The sequence below is a fragment of the Orbicella faveolata genome, unplaced genomic scaffold (genome assembly GCF_042242905.1).
Source record: "Orbicella faveolata isolate gen_17 unplaced genomic scaffold, um_ofav_v1 contig_1, whole genome shotgun sequence".
Classification (NCBI taxonomy): Eukaryota; Metazoa; Cnidaria; class Anthozoa; order Scleractinia; family Merulinidae; genus Orbicella; species Orbicella faveolata.
In genome coordinates, this window is record NW_028301536.1 from 14,258,689 (window position 1) to 14,274,012 (window position 15,324).

A 15,324-nucleotide genomic window follows, 5' to 3' on the forward strand; every position below is an offset into this window, starting at 1 on the left:
GTTTGCCCGAAGACAAGTCAATCAGTCAAACCATTGGGAAGCAGACAAAAGAGAGCCCGAATTTCCCTGAGATCAGAGTATTGAGAAATAATGACTGAAACAGAATTACGATTTGGGAACAAAACTGTTCGGAAAGCATGACTATTCATCGTTGCAGTCATTGTAATAGAGATAGATCTATTCAGTTGTAGGGTAGAAGGAACTTAACGGATGCTTAGAACGTTATCTGGTTGGGATGTCTTCAAATCCTGACCCCGTTTAGGGCTAAATCCCGTCATTTTGCTACCCTTTAAGACAAGAGGCTATATTTTGTAACCCGTTTAATTAACGAACAACGATTAAAATTTTGAGCACGGGCTGACCACTGAAAAGTAAAGTAAAGTAAAACCTTTATTTAAGTGTCTATGTGTTTAGCCTAGATAGACTAATTAAGGACGCTAGTAAAAGGCTGAACAATACATTAAGAAGCAATTGCTTCACATCAGCTGATCAATCGCATTGATACTACTTTTTTTCGAGAAAAGTGATTGTCCTTAGTGGGGTGGTGTTTTTGGTTGGGGCTTTACTCAGTTCGTGCAGGTTCGTGTGACTCTCAAATTTTCAAAATTTGCAAAGTAAACCACAGAATACATGTACGAATTGCGGACCCCAAACTTGGACCTACTAAATGCTGGTCAGCGCACAACCTTATTTGCATAATGGCGGCAGCTTTCTTCTTCAAAGCGAATTGCAGAAATTTCTCTCGTATTAACCGGTTGATTTCAAGACAATTGTACTGGTATAACACAGAAGTCAAGTACAACAGTACAATTTTATCGAGGGCCAATTTGTTGGGACAATTTCAGAAAATGGCAGGCTTTTCGTCCAAAAGTAGTTCATCGCTCGATTTGAGTGGAATCTTTCCTCCGATTGTTACACCTTTTGAAGACAATGAGGAAATAAGCTATGGAAAGCTAACGGAGAACTTCAGTAAATGGAACGATATTCCATTCAGAGGTAGGAAAGAGTTCCTTACTAAGATCGAAGAGATCGAGAGACTCTCGTTTGAGAGCACTGATCAATTTAGAAAAGTTTTGCAATTAATTAAGAAGTATGCTTAACTGTTTAATAAATTAATTGAAAATTATAATCGGAATGACTCGTTCTTGAAATTTCAGAAATGAAAGCATGTTAAACCAAACTTTCAGGGCTTCAAAACATCATCTCAAAGATGCATTCTGGTATTATTTGAAGCATAGGGGGCCCAAGCCCAGTATGTGACTGTTGTGGAATACAACGTAACAAACACTTTATAGAGGGGTTCGCAAAGGGTTTTTGCGTGACGTGTGATCGCCCCCAAATTGGTCGTGTGACACGTGATTGAGACCAAATCGGCTGCATGATGTGGGACAGGACATCATAACGTGATGGGTGATTTGCTATTTTACAAGTACGTGATGCGTGATTTACCAATTAGATTTCCGTGATAAGTGAACGTTCTTTGAACTAGAAGGATACCATTAATTCACGTGAATAGTCAATAGAGTCTTCAAAAAGATCAACACATTGTGGTACATGTGACACCATTTTCTTGTCTTTTTCATCCTTTTCTTGACCTCTGATGTCTTTGATCTTCGTGGATCTTCATGGTACTATAGGTCCAAACAATAATTGTTTTGTCATAATGGGAATAAGTCAATTGAAAATAGTTAAACTTTGTACAAGGACTATGAGCTTCAGTATTATTTTTGTCCATTTTGTCGACCAATCATTTTTGGTAGTGCGTCGGACCATATCTGAATCCAGCTATCGTGTCAAAGTTTTGAAAGAATGTCATCCCAAATGGCTGAAACAATTAGAGTTTATGCCACTCGAGAAGACAGCTGTGTAAGCAATGAGAGATTGCACAGGGAAAAAGTTTGTGTACCACTTCATGAAGATCATCATAAAGACCTAACTAAATTCAAAAGCCAGGATATGTCATTCACAGACATAAAAACGTTGCAGTACAGGAGGGGATTTGCAGGGATAAAGCTTTGACACAAATACTGCCTGTACATCAAAGGATGGCAAAGGTGGCTTAGATGCCTTCTCAGTTCGTATACAAGATCTCTGCCAACTAAGCCTGTGAACACGCTCCCAACTGTGTTATAGGGGAAGGAATAAAAACAGGTGGGTGAAGATAGCTGAGAGTGGTCTGGAGAGGGAAAAATCCCACCCCGCTAGGTTCGCTTTGCTCACCCTATTTAATTTTTTGGCGCTTGTCAGGAACCTGTTCACAGAAGGTGCCAACTCTCCCAGATTATCCAGGAGCAGTCAAAATCTCTCGGTCTCCCGTATGGGTCACCACTCATCTATTTTGCGCAATAATTGACATTTTCAGGGGGAAATGTTTGGAATATTTGCCGATTCATTTCTGTGGTTGAGGTGGCAGAATTCTACTTTTAACAATGCTTTTAGGGTTGAAAAAGTAAAATTTGTGATGCACTTACAGTACTTCTGTTTATGTGATGCGTGATTGGTGAAAAAACTCTCTGTGATGCACGATTTAATAGAAAAATTCAGCGTGATGCGTGATTGGTACACTCCCCTTTGCCACCCTCTTTAGAATTTGTATGGGAAATTATCTTTAGGCCTAAATATACTAAAATAAACTATGAGTGTGCAAATAAACTTCACTCACCTCAACATAGGGTTGTCTCTGTGTCTTTGATGCAGCTTGGGCTCAATTTATGTCCAGTTTAGACCATTTTGTGCCTTACGAATGTTTGCGATGTCGTTGGTTAGCGTCTCCCCTCATAAACCGAAGCTTCACTTATATATAGGCCTAGGCCTAAATATAGGTATATTTAGGCCTAAAGTTAATTTCCCATACAAATTGCTATAAAGTGTTTGTTGCATTATATTTAGCCGCAACAGTCACATACTGAGCTAATGGGCTGCCTGTGTTTGAAGCAGTGTCATCAAAAATATACTGTGTTCAATATTATAATGCAAAAAGTATAATTCAAAATGTTTAAATTGCAATTTATTTGATATCAAACCTACAGAATATTTTCTGGTACATTCTACTCACCATACACCATCATAAGGCATAAAATGCTATATAAGATTTTTCATGTCATATCAGGTGGCACAAAATTTGCGTTGTACTTGTTTTTGTCTCCATGGATATATCGACTGCTTTAAGAAATACTCAATACCAAAGCTCAATCCATTTCCAACTGGTGTAATTGTCATATCAAGGGAAATAAGGGAAAACTGTTTTTATTTCCAATCAGCTTTTTAAAAAAAGCTGATAATTTGAAAATAGTTGCTATGGTCCAGAAATAACTGTATCAAGACACCTTAAATACTGGCCCAAGCAATCTTTTTACACTGCTAGATGTTATTGCAACTCATCGGTGACATTTTTAGACATGATTCACATTTGTACCCCATTTATAATTTTAACTTTAGCTAAGGTATATTTTATTGTGTAAATAGTGTCCCCAATTAGTTTTTTATGCTAAATACTATTGACACTTTTCTGGCCTTTGGAACTCTAAAGTAACCTCATGTCTTTGTTTTGTGAGAAATTTCAGTCAGATTTAAGTTCTCTTTCAACCGGTGAAATCAGGCTGAGCTGACTCTTAACGAGAGTGCCATGTTCCATTTTAACACTTTGTTATACTTATATTTGTCAATGTGTTATTTTAAGGGGGTCCTTCTTAACTACAGATTTAGAGCAGTTACTAAGGGATTGCTGAAAGCAATATTTAGAGGAAAGCTATTTTGGAGTGTTTTGCAGTGCTTATAAATGGTGAATTATATATGAGGGAACATTTGCTTTGGAAAACATGTGATTACTCTTTTGTAACTAGTGCCAGTCCCAAACTGCACATTAGAATTTTAAATTCCTAAAACTCAGAGGAAAAGAGGAAGAGTTCTGATTTTCTTATGAATCATAAATAACATACAGTAGCCTTCTGTTTAATCATACACGCAGAATTACTGTTCACACATAAAAGAGGAAAGCTATTGTAGAAAGTTAAGTACATGGACATTCTTAATCTATTGAAACTGATTTAACTTTTTGCATGTAGATTCCTTTTAAGTTTTAGGGTTTTTCTAGTCTGGTCATGTGACTTGTCAAATGTGGCCGTGATTTGAAGCTTTTGCAGGACTCTTCAATGGAACAAACCTGTGTAAAAAGTTTATCCTGAGGAGGTCTGGTTTTCAAAACCTTCCTTAGCAACAAATTCATGACCAATTGTTAGTAAATTAAGAAGGATCCCCTTTCAACATATTCATATTTTGAACAAAGCACTTAGCTTCCTCAGATCCCGTGGGCCAAAATTCACTACCTTATTTTTTCCCAAAATATATCTCACACAATCAAGGGGCTGGGTTCAAGGTCACCATTATATTATTTTGGAATTTTAAGTACCTTATTCATATATGCTTTCAAACATGGAAAGATGCAACTAAAATTAAAGCTGCTCAGGGAAGGGGGTTTGCCAAGGACTGTGCCTCTTAATTAATTTCTATTCGTAAGGCAAGGGTGAAGATCACAACAATTTTTGTGATAGTATATTATTTTTAATTCAAAGGAAACTAGATGAAAACTCAAAATATAAATTCAGTATGGTACAAACTCTAAAAATAAACAGGAATTGTTAAGGTTTGTGTACATTTAGATTACATGTAATTACTAATGACTATGCTGTGAAATTAGAGCTTAATTTTTCCAAGATACATGCTTCATAAGTGATGTGACTCCATCAGGAGAGAATCTGTGATCCGCAAGGAGAGACTTTAAGGGAGCTTAAAGACCCAGTATTGGCCATTATGCTTTGCGTGCCTCTGTTGTTGTTTTGGTTTTCGAGGGAGTGAGGCATCTATTGTTTTCGAGTTCTATTCTGGCAACAAAAAAAAGAATCCCCAGGATTTTCAACATCACAAAAATGGCTGCCAAGAGATCGCAGCGTGCAGTGCACAATGAGCAATACTGAGTCTTTAAGAAGTTGCGTATAGAGTGGAGTCTAAAAATATTGTACTGTGACAATGTTACATAGTAACCTCCCAGTTGTTACAACTGAGTTTTTTTCAGTTAGTGCACATGGTGACAATATCTAAAGAGAACATCCTTGTTTACAATCTGCTTTAAGCTTTAATTAACCTTGGTCTCCCTTAACACTAGGATATTGATGTAGGTCTCTTTGCTGTCAGAAATATCATACTATTGAAATGTTGCTTCCGCAATTAAAAATAGAAGCTAGAATTATATACAGAATTAAATATCTATGTGATGATTATTGATCACAAAAAATTTCATTTAGACCTGTTGAGGACTTTCTTAACATGCTTCCTAAAACCAGGGTGTCAACTTGAGATCTATGCAGCTGTGCAACAAACTACACAATGACATAATGTTGATAAATTTCATATCAACAGTGATTAATTACTGATTTTTAAGAAACACATATCATAATAATGTAGGACAGAGCATATTAATGTCCCATTGTTACATCCAATATATATTTTACCACCTGTTTAATAATGATCATGAGACTGCAAGTCTATTTTAAACAGACGCAGGCATCTTATCTAATTAACGTGTTATGTGAGGCGTCAGCTGATGTATTTGGGTGTTTCAGGGATGCATTATCCATGTTGTCTTTGCCGTCATAAACAGTGTTGATCATTGTTTCGAGCGTTCAAGCAAACATTCCATGTGAATAATATTGAAGTAGTGTTGAAAATAAAAGTACATTCTAATCATTACTAAAAATGTAGCGAAGGTGTCTCGTGCCAATATTCATTCAAAAGATTGATTTAATGACTTATGTTTATATTTAACTAATTAGTCCCACAGGAAATTGGTACAGGTAATAAACAATATCAAATGTGATGCTGCATTGGAACAACAACCTTTCTATTTACAACAATCATGTTTTCCTGTATTTGAAAACAGTGAATCAGTGTAAACCCTATTTAGCGCAAGCCTTTTTGCGTTTGTAAGCCTGGGCAGATAAGGGGGGAGGAAGGGGCTCTTTGTGTTCCCTGTCTATGTATCTCCAAAAGTATTGACATCATAGTAAACAAACTTACATGGTATTTCAAGCATCCAATGTTGTTCGGTGATAATCACCTGTCAATCATTATGTCATATCAAGCATGAATGCTGTCACGTTTCAAAAGTCTGTTGTCTTGGAACTGCGATCTTAGCTTGGAACAGGTCCAGAATTGATTAATAAAAAACATCAGAAAGAATATCACAATAGTTAACAAGAATTGTAAAGTTTTTGTAATAAAATATTTCTAAATTTCAAAACAAAACAGATTATAATGCTAAAAATTAGTGACAAAAATAGAGTATGTCTACATGAAGGCATTTATAACATTAGCCTCAAAACCCTTAATTTCATTAACATTTAACCTGTTTTACTTTCTTTCCTTGTTATAGATAAGTTACTCCATTTTTCAGAGCTAGCAAAGATTGTTTTGGCAAAGAAGCAAATAATATTTATTGCACTTTAATTGTGTTGTAGGATATGTCGTTCAAGGCTCCAACGGTGAATATGCATATATGAGACCCGAAGAGAAGATTGATTTAGTACGGAAGGTGAGAGAACTTACACCAAGAGACAAACTTATTCTGGCAGGGTCAGGTTGTGAAGGTAAGAAAATAACACGTTTTAGGATTCATGCAATGTTTGTTCTTATTCTAGGGAATATTTTGACTTGTGGTTTTGGCATCAAAGGAACCTTAAATTTTGCAAATTTATCTGTCTTCATCCTCCCCATCCATTTTCTTTTATCTGTTGTTATATCTGTTAATCACATCTACTTCAGCATATTATCATTTGAAGATCATTTTGTGCTCCACAGAAACTAATTTAATTAGTGCATCATGTGACACAATGCATGTCTAGACTTGGACAGCATTTCCTAGAAGATCTTGAGAATCCACTGATATGTGGAACTGTTCTTTAAAAAATGACAATTTTTTTTTCTATTCTTGACGCCCCATTACAGAGGAGGGGGGGGGGGGGGGGATCTCATCTCACATCTGGTTAATTTTTGGCCGAAATATCCTGTATCCTGTTTATTCCAGTTGAAACAGTTTATGATTTTCTACCCAACATCCCATTTTATCTGATCTCAATATCCAATATCCCATTAATTCCCCTCCCACCCGGCCCCCTCAAATACCCACTATCTTGTTACTTTTTTTTACCTAAATATCCCTTATCTGGAAAACCCCTAATAGGACCTCTTCTCCTAACTAACTTTCCTTGTTTCACATACAGCTACAAGGGACACCATAGAAATGACAAATAAAATGGCTGAGGCAGGTGCTGACGCAGCACTTGTTGTGACTCCTTGTTTTTACAAGAATGGGATGACATCTGAAGCTTTGGAGAAGCACTTTACCAAGGTATATTAATTTTAACACTCGTAAGTCCAATTTATCATTCTGAAAGAATAAGAAGATTGGAAAAAGTCAATGCAAGAATAAGAAGGTCACATGAAGTACAAGCAAGACTGAAAAACAAAATCCCCCAAAAAATTGTCCACCCTCCCCAGTCAGTCATACAATCTTTATGGTGTTGCTGCAGTAATTTCATTAATTAACAAATGTATTTTTCACTAGGTTGCTGACAGTTCTCCAATTCCTGTTATCCTGTACAGTGTACCAGCAAATACTGGAATCGATTTGCCTGCAGACTGCATAATCAAATTATCTTCACACCCTAACATCATTGCACTTAAGGATAGCGGAGGGGATGTATGTAAACACCCATCATATTACAAAGATCAGAGTTAGTATCTGACTGATTCAAGCCAACGTGATTGGTTCTCTATGCAATAAGCCAATCAGAACTCGAAGAAAACCTTTCACTCCTTACCAGCTTGTAATCGGTGAAAAGCGCGGGAAAAGTCACGTGGGCCAGTTCACGGTTTGACTTTTACATCTGATTGGCCTAAAGGGTAACTTATTTGTTCTGATTGGTCAGAGGTTTTGTACGAACAGCCCCTCTCTATCCAGCGAAAAAAGGGCGAGAAGGAAAAAAATGACCGCACGAAATCCGAAGGTGATACACGCGGATAAAGAGAATCTCGTTCCCTTTTGCGTGGTGTAAAAAGATAAGTTTACGAGAAATTCTTTTTCAGGAGGTAAAAATGAAAACTTTAATATTCTTTTAAAATTCTAAGCACAGTATCAGTTTTTGTTTCCCAATAAAATTGCTTTTCTGATGATCTTTTTCCCCTATCAAATACAAGATTTATTTTAATATGTTTCTTTTTTCAGATCACCAAGATCGGTTACGTTATCCACAAGACCACTGGAAGCAATTTCCAAGTTTTAGCTGGATCAGCAAGTTTCCTGTTCGCTTCTTACTGTCTTGGTAAGTCGTCGTGCGCGGTAACAACCAAACACAACCCGAAGTACACCCGAAAGGTTTCCGAGTTAAACAAACAAACAAACAAAAAAACAATCAGAATTCTGCGCGGACCCTCACGAAAAGACGTAACTTTGTCACACGAAATTGTTTTGTTACTTAGCAAGATCTTTTGCAAATCACATGTTTGAGCAAACACTGAGCGGAACTCGCCCCCAAGTGGGAACTGAAAAACAAGCAATAAACAATGTACCTGTGGCACTTTCATTGCCCGTATGATAGCTAGAGATTCTGTGATGTGAATTGTCTAATGATGTAATTAGTACCGATACGACCTTCTGCTTTTTCACGGAAACTCTCTTTGAAGCCCCATTTTTGAGGGAGAGTGGGGTGGGGGGGGGGGGGGGGTGGATTCTGAGTATCCCATGTCCCAATAATTTTTGCCTAAAAATCCCGTATACCATTAGTTCAAATTTCAAAAATAAGCAATTTTCCTTCTCGATAACTCAGGATATCAGTTCTAAATATCCCTTAATATTATCGCATTAATTTTCTCCCTAAATATCCCGAAATCCCCTGATGGGGCGTCCTTGTCATTACTGCTTTAAGGTGCCGTTGGTGGTGTGTGCGCTTTGGCGAATGTTCTGGGAAGGGAAGTTTGTAAACTCCACGAATTGCACAAACATGGCAAAATGGAAGAAGCTAAGCTTCTGCAGCACAAGTTAATTCTTCCAAACACAGCGGTGAGTGAATTGTTGTGATACATGTATTAGTTTGCTTGTTTTTTTGTATTTGAATCTCCATCGTGACTTAATCTTTTCATGTTAATTATCTTCCTGTGTGTTCGTAATTTTTCGTTCCTTACTCGATCGATCTTCGTGTACCGTCGTCGGATCGGTTTCGTGCTTGAAAATGCAGCGCTGCCGTGATCCAATCAAATTGGCAATCGTCGGTAATTTTTCGGCAATGTACTAGTGAGTAGTCGTAAGCTTTCCGTTCCCTTTTCATTGACATAAATCGTTTGACGTTATGTTCTGTTCTATATCTTCAGGTGACTAAGACATTGGGTGTTCCAGGACTGAAGAAATCCATGGAGTTTTTCGGCTACTATGGCGGACCGACAAGATCTCCACTTCTACCACTGAAAGGTCCTCAGATAGCCGAATTAAGAGACATTTTCAAACTGTTTGGAGGATACCAGGATTAAATTACCAGCTGTAAATGCGCTACCATTATCAAACTAGTCTATTTTTCTAGAGAGAAGTATCGGCATATTACTGACAACGAGTGTGAAATCTTTTATTAATATATATATGAACAAAACTGTGCAATAAAATATATGGGTCTTTAGTACCAGAAAAATCACATACCAGCACGTACTTAGTTACTCAGCGACCCACATTTTTTTGCCGAAATGCGCATGGTCTGTGATTTCCGCTGAAAGATTCACCACTTTAGAAACGAGAAGGAACCTGGGACGAGTACCGTCTCGCAGTCGCTTGTGGGATCGTCACTGGGGACAATATAGTTTCTCGTCTTTTGTTTCGTCTCGAGAAACGGTTCCACAAGCCAGTGCGAGAAGCGACTTACCTTAATTCTCTCCCTCTTTCTAAAGTGGCGAATAGGCCGTTTTATGCGGTGTATTTAGTACTAAAAGAAACGTACCGTTCTGGTGGTAGTTTTGTTTTTGTGTGTGGAGACAAAAAAAATCAGTGATGTGTTCAAGTTGATTCATTAGAGCAGTTTTCAACTGAGTGTCGTAAAACCAAAACCAAACCAATTACTTGCCTAATAGACTTCTCAGCCAATTTCAAACCGTAGTAAAACTAAAACCAAAGTAATTGCCTGATTAATTACTTTCGACACTCAATTTAAAACCACTCTACTTTCAATAAATCAACAACAATGAAACACCTTAAATTTGGTGTGGTGTGTGATTGGCAGTGAAACTTTTGTGGTTATAATTTTTGAGAGTTCTAGACCCACTAAATCGGGAGGTGAGGAATGTAATGCCTTTAATAATTTTACATTCATTATCTGCCTCAGAAACCTATAACTCGCTCAAAGGGTTAATGTGAGCAGCTGGTTCTCTCACCTACATACTTGTAGTAAAATTGATTGATGTAAAGTAAATCACAATGTAACTGAATAATGAGAGCAAAATGCTGAAGTTATTTGCGTTTTTTTGAATGAAATAAAAATTTCAAAGAGTACTTGACAACTGAGTGAGCGGGTAATCTCTTTTTCCCGACAGTGGAAATTTATGGCCCTCTTTTAAGGCGGTTCTTTGCCGATATCATTGACTAGTTTCCAATACTTCCGGTCTAAACAGAAATATGCGAACATTTTCAGAGTTGTCACAGGAGGTCCAGCAACCTTTAACAGCAACTACAGGATCTAGTTTCCAGACTGACGGACAAAGAAGGTCCTCAGTGCATTATACATATATTTTAGGGTTAGCTAAGAGAGGAATGGATTCCGAAGCTACGAGTTTTCTATCCTTTTATCGGTCCGTTTCACCTTTAAACGAAAAAGAGGCAAGGAGAAATAAGCAAAATTCTCATTCGATCATTTGATAAAACAGGTGAGGAAACAGCCAGGTCTGAAAATGGACATGGGAAATGGCGTATTTTGGTCACAAGTCATTGACCGCCTGGGGCGGATACAGGATGTTACAGAAAGGGGTTCGAGATACGGGCCGCCAAATGCTATGGGGTCCCTGTAGGTGGGTTCCTGAGGCATCCTCCCTCGGAAAAATCTTTCCCAAACATGAAGTCCTCCGAAATGGGATTTGCGCCATTCTGAGGCCAAGTCAGCGTGTTATTAATGCCTCCTTTTTTTTTTTTTAATGTAGGGATTCGACCAAAGCGCCCGAATCCCCCCTCCCCCTTTATCCGCCTCAGATCGCTATAGACCCATATTCTGAAGTATTTAGAGAGAAAAAGAAAACTATTAGCATGATTTTAAGCACTTGAAATTGCTTTCTACTTTTTGTATTTTTCTAGTCATAACGATGTAAGCTAAATGTAAGTAAATTTGCCCAGTCCAATACAAACTCTATTCTGATTGGCCAATTGTACCTATTTGCCCACTTAGCGATCTTAGCCGTGCAATAAAGCGAAATTATCAAGCACCCCTCATAATTGTCAGCGTCGGCTTTCGGTCCCAGCTAATAATACAAATTTCGGATTTTTCCGTACTGGACATTTACTTTCAACCTCGGCATGTTGCTCAGCGTCATTCATATTAGAGTTGTTTAAGCAGTTTCTTAAAGTTGAGCAAGTTTCTTTCGCGTCATGTCTCTGACTGTCTGATCTCGTTGAGGAAAATACAATAAAAATATAACCCTTTCTTTGTGATCTGATCAACAGAGTGTCATCCGGTTGGGCCAGACAAAGGACGTTCTGGAACCCATGTGCAAACAACAATTTGTAATGAGCTTCTTCTGCTAAAAACACACTAGAGTTTCTTTAAGAAGTATAATACGCTCGCCGTTGATGTCTGTAAACTTTAACAAGCGTTCACTGGCGATTTCGGTTCAGCATAATATTTAAATGATAAATTAGGTATGGACAATTATCACCTCAAATAGCAGTCAGCTCAGTTTTATTACCAAGGCAATTAGGTTCTGAGTTTACTTACACTATTTGCAAATACTTTCTATAGCCTGACAAATCACAAATGGCGTTATCCCTTTTCTCACCTATTCCAGGCACAAAATTACCAATTTAATCACGTCTCGACGGTAATGAAGGTTTTTTGTACTTCAAATGAAGATTACCTTCAATTAGCGATCAAAGAGCAAGCAAAATTGCATATTATTTGGCTAACAACATTCACATTGTTGTCATTGTTGCATCAAACTCAATGTCCACTAGCTTTTTCAGATTCGATTTCCTCTCCCAGTTTCTCTCTAAATATAATGTAGTTATTCCCGTGCCTTCTTGCTTTTATCAATACCGAGTTGGTTTCAGGTGGTCGCACAAGGTTTTTACTTTGGTAGCCTTGGGCTCACTGGTTTCTTCGCCAAATGTACACTCTTGGCTCGTTTATGAATTTCGCTTCCTCCAGATGCCAATTTTGTTGGCTTAACAACAGGCAAAGACTCCATTGATCTAGCTTTTCTTATTGGATTTGCATTGGGAACATCTAGTCTTGAGCTTCTAAGCGGTGTTAAGCACTGCTGTTTCAGAGCACTCTGAATATTCTCTATCGGTGATTTGGACGCGTCGTAATGTCCCGTATAACTGCGGCGAACCTTCTTCAAGTCATCCAAAATTTCATTACGCTGCTGTCGAATCTGGAATTTTTCTCTTTTCTCCTTCTTCGTCAGGCCTGTGAACTCTTTATGATGTCTCCAGTCTTCTACTTTAGCGTTGCCTTTTAAAGTTCTTTTATCAAGGTCCGCAGCCAATAGGGTGTGTTGGCGATCGATTTCTTGTTGCGTACGGCTATCCTGGGAGCGGATCTTCTGTCGCGCTGAATTGTGAGCCATGAAACTAAACGTCTGAATAAAACAAGTACGGCGGAATAATTAATGTTTTCCTTTGTTTCTCCAGACGGCAGCGTGGAAATTCTGTCAGGAGGTGGTGGACAGAAACGGTGCCTTTGAATTCTTGGAGCAATTAATGTGAATTGTTACCTCGTCAGTACTGGCGTGTAGTTAGATATATTACCTTCATCTGTTCCGTGCGGAAGTACATTTAAGCTTGTCTGTAATCTAATTCAAGGCAGTTATGAATTGTTTTAACATTATGTTTTATGCCCAAGTACTTTGTTTAATGACGACATTAAGTGACGTCGAGCATGCATTGTGCAGTTCCCTTGTTAGCTGGTTGCTACGGAAACTGCATGCAAATGAGAAGCAGAAAAAACTTAAATCACGTATTTAAAGTGTAATAAGTTACCCAGGAAAACCCATCAGCGACTGCATGCTTGCTAATACCTAAGAGAAGCAAGTGTTTTATGAATAAATGTCTTCTCATACAGTGCAGTTTGACACTCAGTAATCCTGCTATTGTTTCATCTTAAAATGTTGGTCACGAGAGCTTATGAGTGACCAACTGACAGAAGTAACTATATGACATTTGACACAACAGACTTTCTTGCAATTATACTTCTTGGTTTTTAATTCAGTTTCGTTCCTGGAAACATCTATCTACCGAGCCTTGATATTGTTCACGTGATGCTGGCACAAGTTTTATCGCTTGTACAACAGAGTACTTGTATCATGAATCGTGCTTTATCTCACGATCATGAATAACCCAACCAATCACAAAGATTTACAACCAGATTATGTTATCATTCGATGTATCTTTTCATCCTTTTCATTGGCCGAGAGCCTACCACGTGACCTACAACTAACTGCCTTGAAATGATGGTCTGCTCAACTGTCTAAATTTGTTTTCCTGCAAATAATATTCTACTCATACGAAGTTGTACCCACGCTCTTTTATGAAAAATGTCAGATCGCTTCTCTGAGCTGTCAGAGAGTGATTTTAAATATGAAAAAAAACTTAATGATCGAATGATAAAACAATTATTGAACTTGACCATGATTATCGCGAAACTGCTTGCCACTGACAAATCAAGATATTTTGCTAAGCCCCTTCCAATAATTGTTAATTATCAGTAGTATCCCAAGTATACGTGTTGCATTCAACGTTTTTGGTACGGTTTTCCATATCATAGATTGATCTAAATTAAATTGCATTTTTTAAAGATACTATCGAAACGATCGATGTCGAAACAACTTCGTATGTTTCTCGGTAATATTCGGTAGACTTCGGGAAACCTTCGGAAACGATCAAACGAGCGACCATAGGAGAATTTGTAATAGTATTTGAAAAACTGATCTTCGAAACTGGGAAAGCGTGCATGCAATCTGCTTTCGAGTGTTATCCATGAATATCCGAGTCGTAACTTGAGTTTCTGAATTTTCTTTGCACCCACTCACCTATTCTGGGTGAAAAAATGTCATGGTGCATCACTTCACCGGCATGTTCCGAACTGTATTTTACTATTTTATTTTTTCAAACTGAAGCCCAGGTAAAATAAGAGTGTCCTCTGACGTGTATGAAGAGATACTACTGGCCGTACAATCCTATCCTGAAAAGGCAGACCCTGTTACAGTTCCAGCAAACAAAGTCTGCATCTGGCTCCGTGGGTGCTAGTACTGCCTTCTGTCGTCTATGCTCTCTTCTTTCCCCCCCCCCCCCCCCCTGCTTCTCTCCTTTCCTCTCGCTCCTCAACACGCCTGCATGCTGTGACTGTTAAATGGTCTCCAGCTGCAGCGGCCTCCAAGCCTGTACTTCTTGGATGGCACATACGTCATGGCAGTGGAACATATAGTCGCCCGTATAATTGCCCTACCTTTAAAGTAAATGCTAACCGAAGGCAAACAGCGGTAAATAAATAAATGCTACCCCAAGCAAACAGCAGTAAACTGCGTATCAAGAAAAGCGGACTACTAAGTGATTAGTTCAGTGATGATTTTGACCTTATATGGTGAATTTTTGACAATGGCGGCAACAGCTTCAAAATGCCCTGGGGAGCTTATGAACTTTCCGATTAACATACGAGCGGGAAATTCAAATCATCGGAAAGACTGAACTTAAGACAAATTTTCCCCAGGGGGGGGGGGGGGGTGGCAGTGGAAGATTTTTCCGTTGCAAGTGGGATTCCGTTGCTACCGTGGGATGCTCGGTAGGGACCATGGTTGCTCTCATTAACGGCTGATCGACAATGTTTGATTAGTTGTTGCTTGAAACTGAAGCAGAACCAAATTTTAGAGCATTCAAATTTCGCCCCATAAACAGCTTAAGATCTTAGTTTGTAACTTTATTCAAGTTTATTCAAGTTTACTGACGCGTATCAACGATGTTACCCGCTTGAAAGCGTGAACACAGTGCAAAACTGAAAAAGTTGTTTTTAACGGAATGGCCGTATGAATTCG

General features: G+C 38.3%; 2 protein-coding genes and 1 long non-coding RNA gene across 4 annotated transcripts; 1 reads left to right on the forward strand and 2 right to left on the reverse strand.

Annotated features, from left to right (window-relative positions):
• Positions 1–678: 678 nt before the first annotated feature.
• LOC110061261 (4-hydroxy-2-oxoglutarate aldolase, mitochondrial-like) lies at positions 679–10,590 on the forward strand. Of its 2 annotated transcripts, XM_020768101.2 has the most exons (7): positions 679–996; positions 6,513–6,641; positions 7,275–7,402; positions 7,619–7,753; positions 8,279–8,375; positions 8,979–9,112; positions 9,421–10,590. In XM_020768101.2, exons 1-7 carry the CDS (start codon positions 699–701, stop codon positions 9,574–9,576), a joined length of 1,077 nt encoding a protein of 358 aa, XP_020623760.1. In that variant the 5' UTR covers positions 679–698; the 3' UTR covers positions 9,577–10,590. The 2 variants fall into 2 exon arrangements, with proteins under 2 accessions (XP_020623760.1, XP_089147003.1); XM_089290877.1 differs by lacking the exon at positions 9,421–10,590 and having other exon boundaries at positions 7,619–7,787; positions 8,979–9,062.
• Positions 1,546–2,769, reverse strand: LOC149118179 (uncharacterized). Its single transcript, XR_016207699.1, has 2 exons — positions 2,663–2,769; positions 1,546–1,631 (listed from the first exon to the last, which is right to left on the reverse strand). It is a non-coding gene; the product is annotated as an uncharacterized LOC149118179 (long non-coding RNA).
• Positions 10,591–11,958: 1,368 nt separating the features above from the next.
• LOC110061263 (uncharacterized) lies at positions 11,959–13,155 on the reverse strand. Its single transcript, XM_089290885.1, has 2 exons — positions 13,012–13,155; positions 11,959–12,876 (listed from the first exon to the last, which is right to left on the reverse strand). Exon 2 carries the CDS (start codon positions 12,862–12,864, stop codon positions 12,361–12,363), a length of 504 nt encoding a protein of 167 aa, XP_089147011.1. The 5' UTR covers positions 12,865–12,876; positions 13,012–13,155; the 3' UTR covers positions 11,959–12,360.
• Positions 13,156–15,324: the final 2,169 nt, after the last annotated feature.

Coding starts and splice junctions, on each gene's coding strand:
- LOC110061261 (XM_020768101.2), top strand. CDS start 699: ATGGCGGCAGCTTTCTTCTTCAAAGCGAATTGCAGAAATTTCTCTCGT. Junction 997..6,512: donor GAACGATATTCCATTCAGAG/GTAGGAAAGAGT, acceptor ATTGTGTTGTAG/GATATGTCGTTCAAGGCTCC. Junction 8,376..8,978: donor GTTCGCTTCTTACTGTCTTG/GTAAGTCGTCGT, acceptor TACTGCTTTAAG/GTGCCGTTGGTGGTGTGTGC.
- LOC110061263 (XM_089290885.1), bottom strand. CDS start 12,864: ATGGCTCACAATTCAGCGCGACAGAAGATCCGCTCCCAGGATAGCCGT.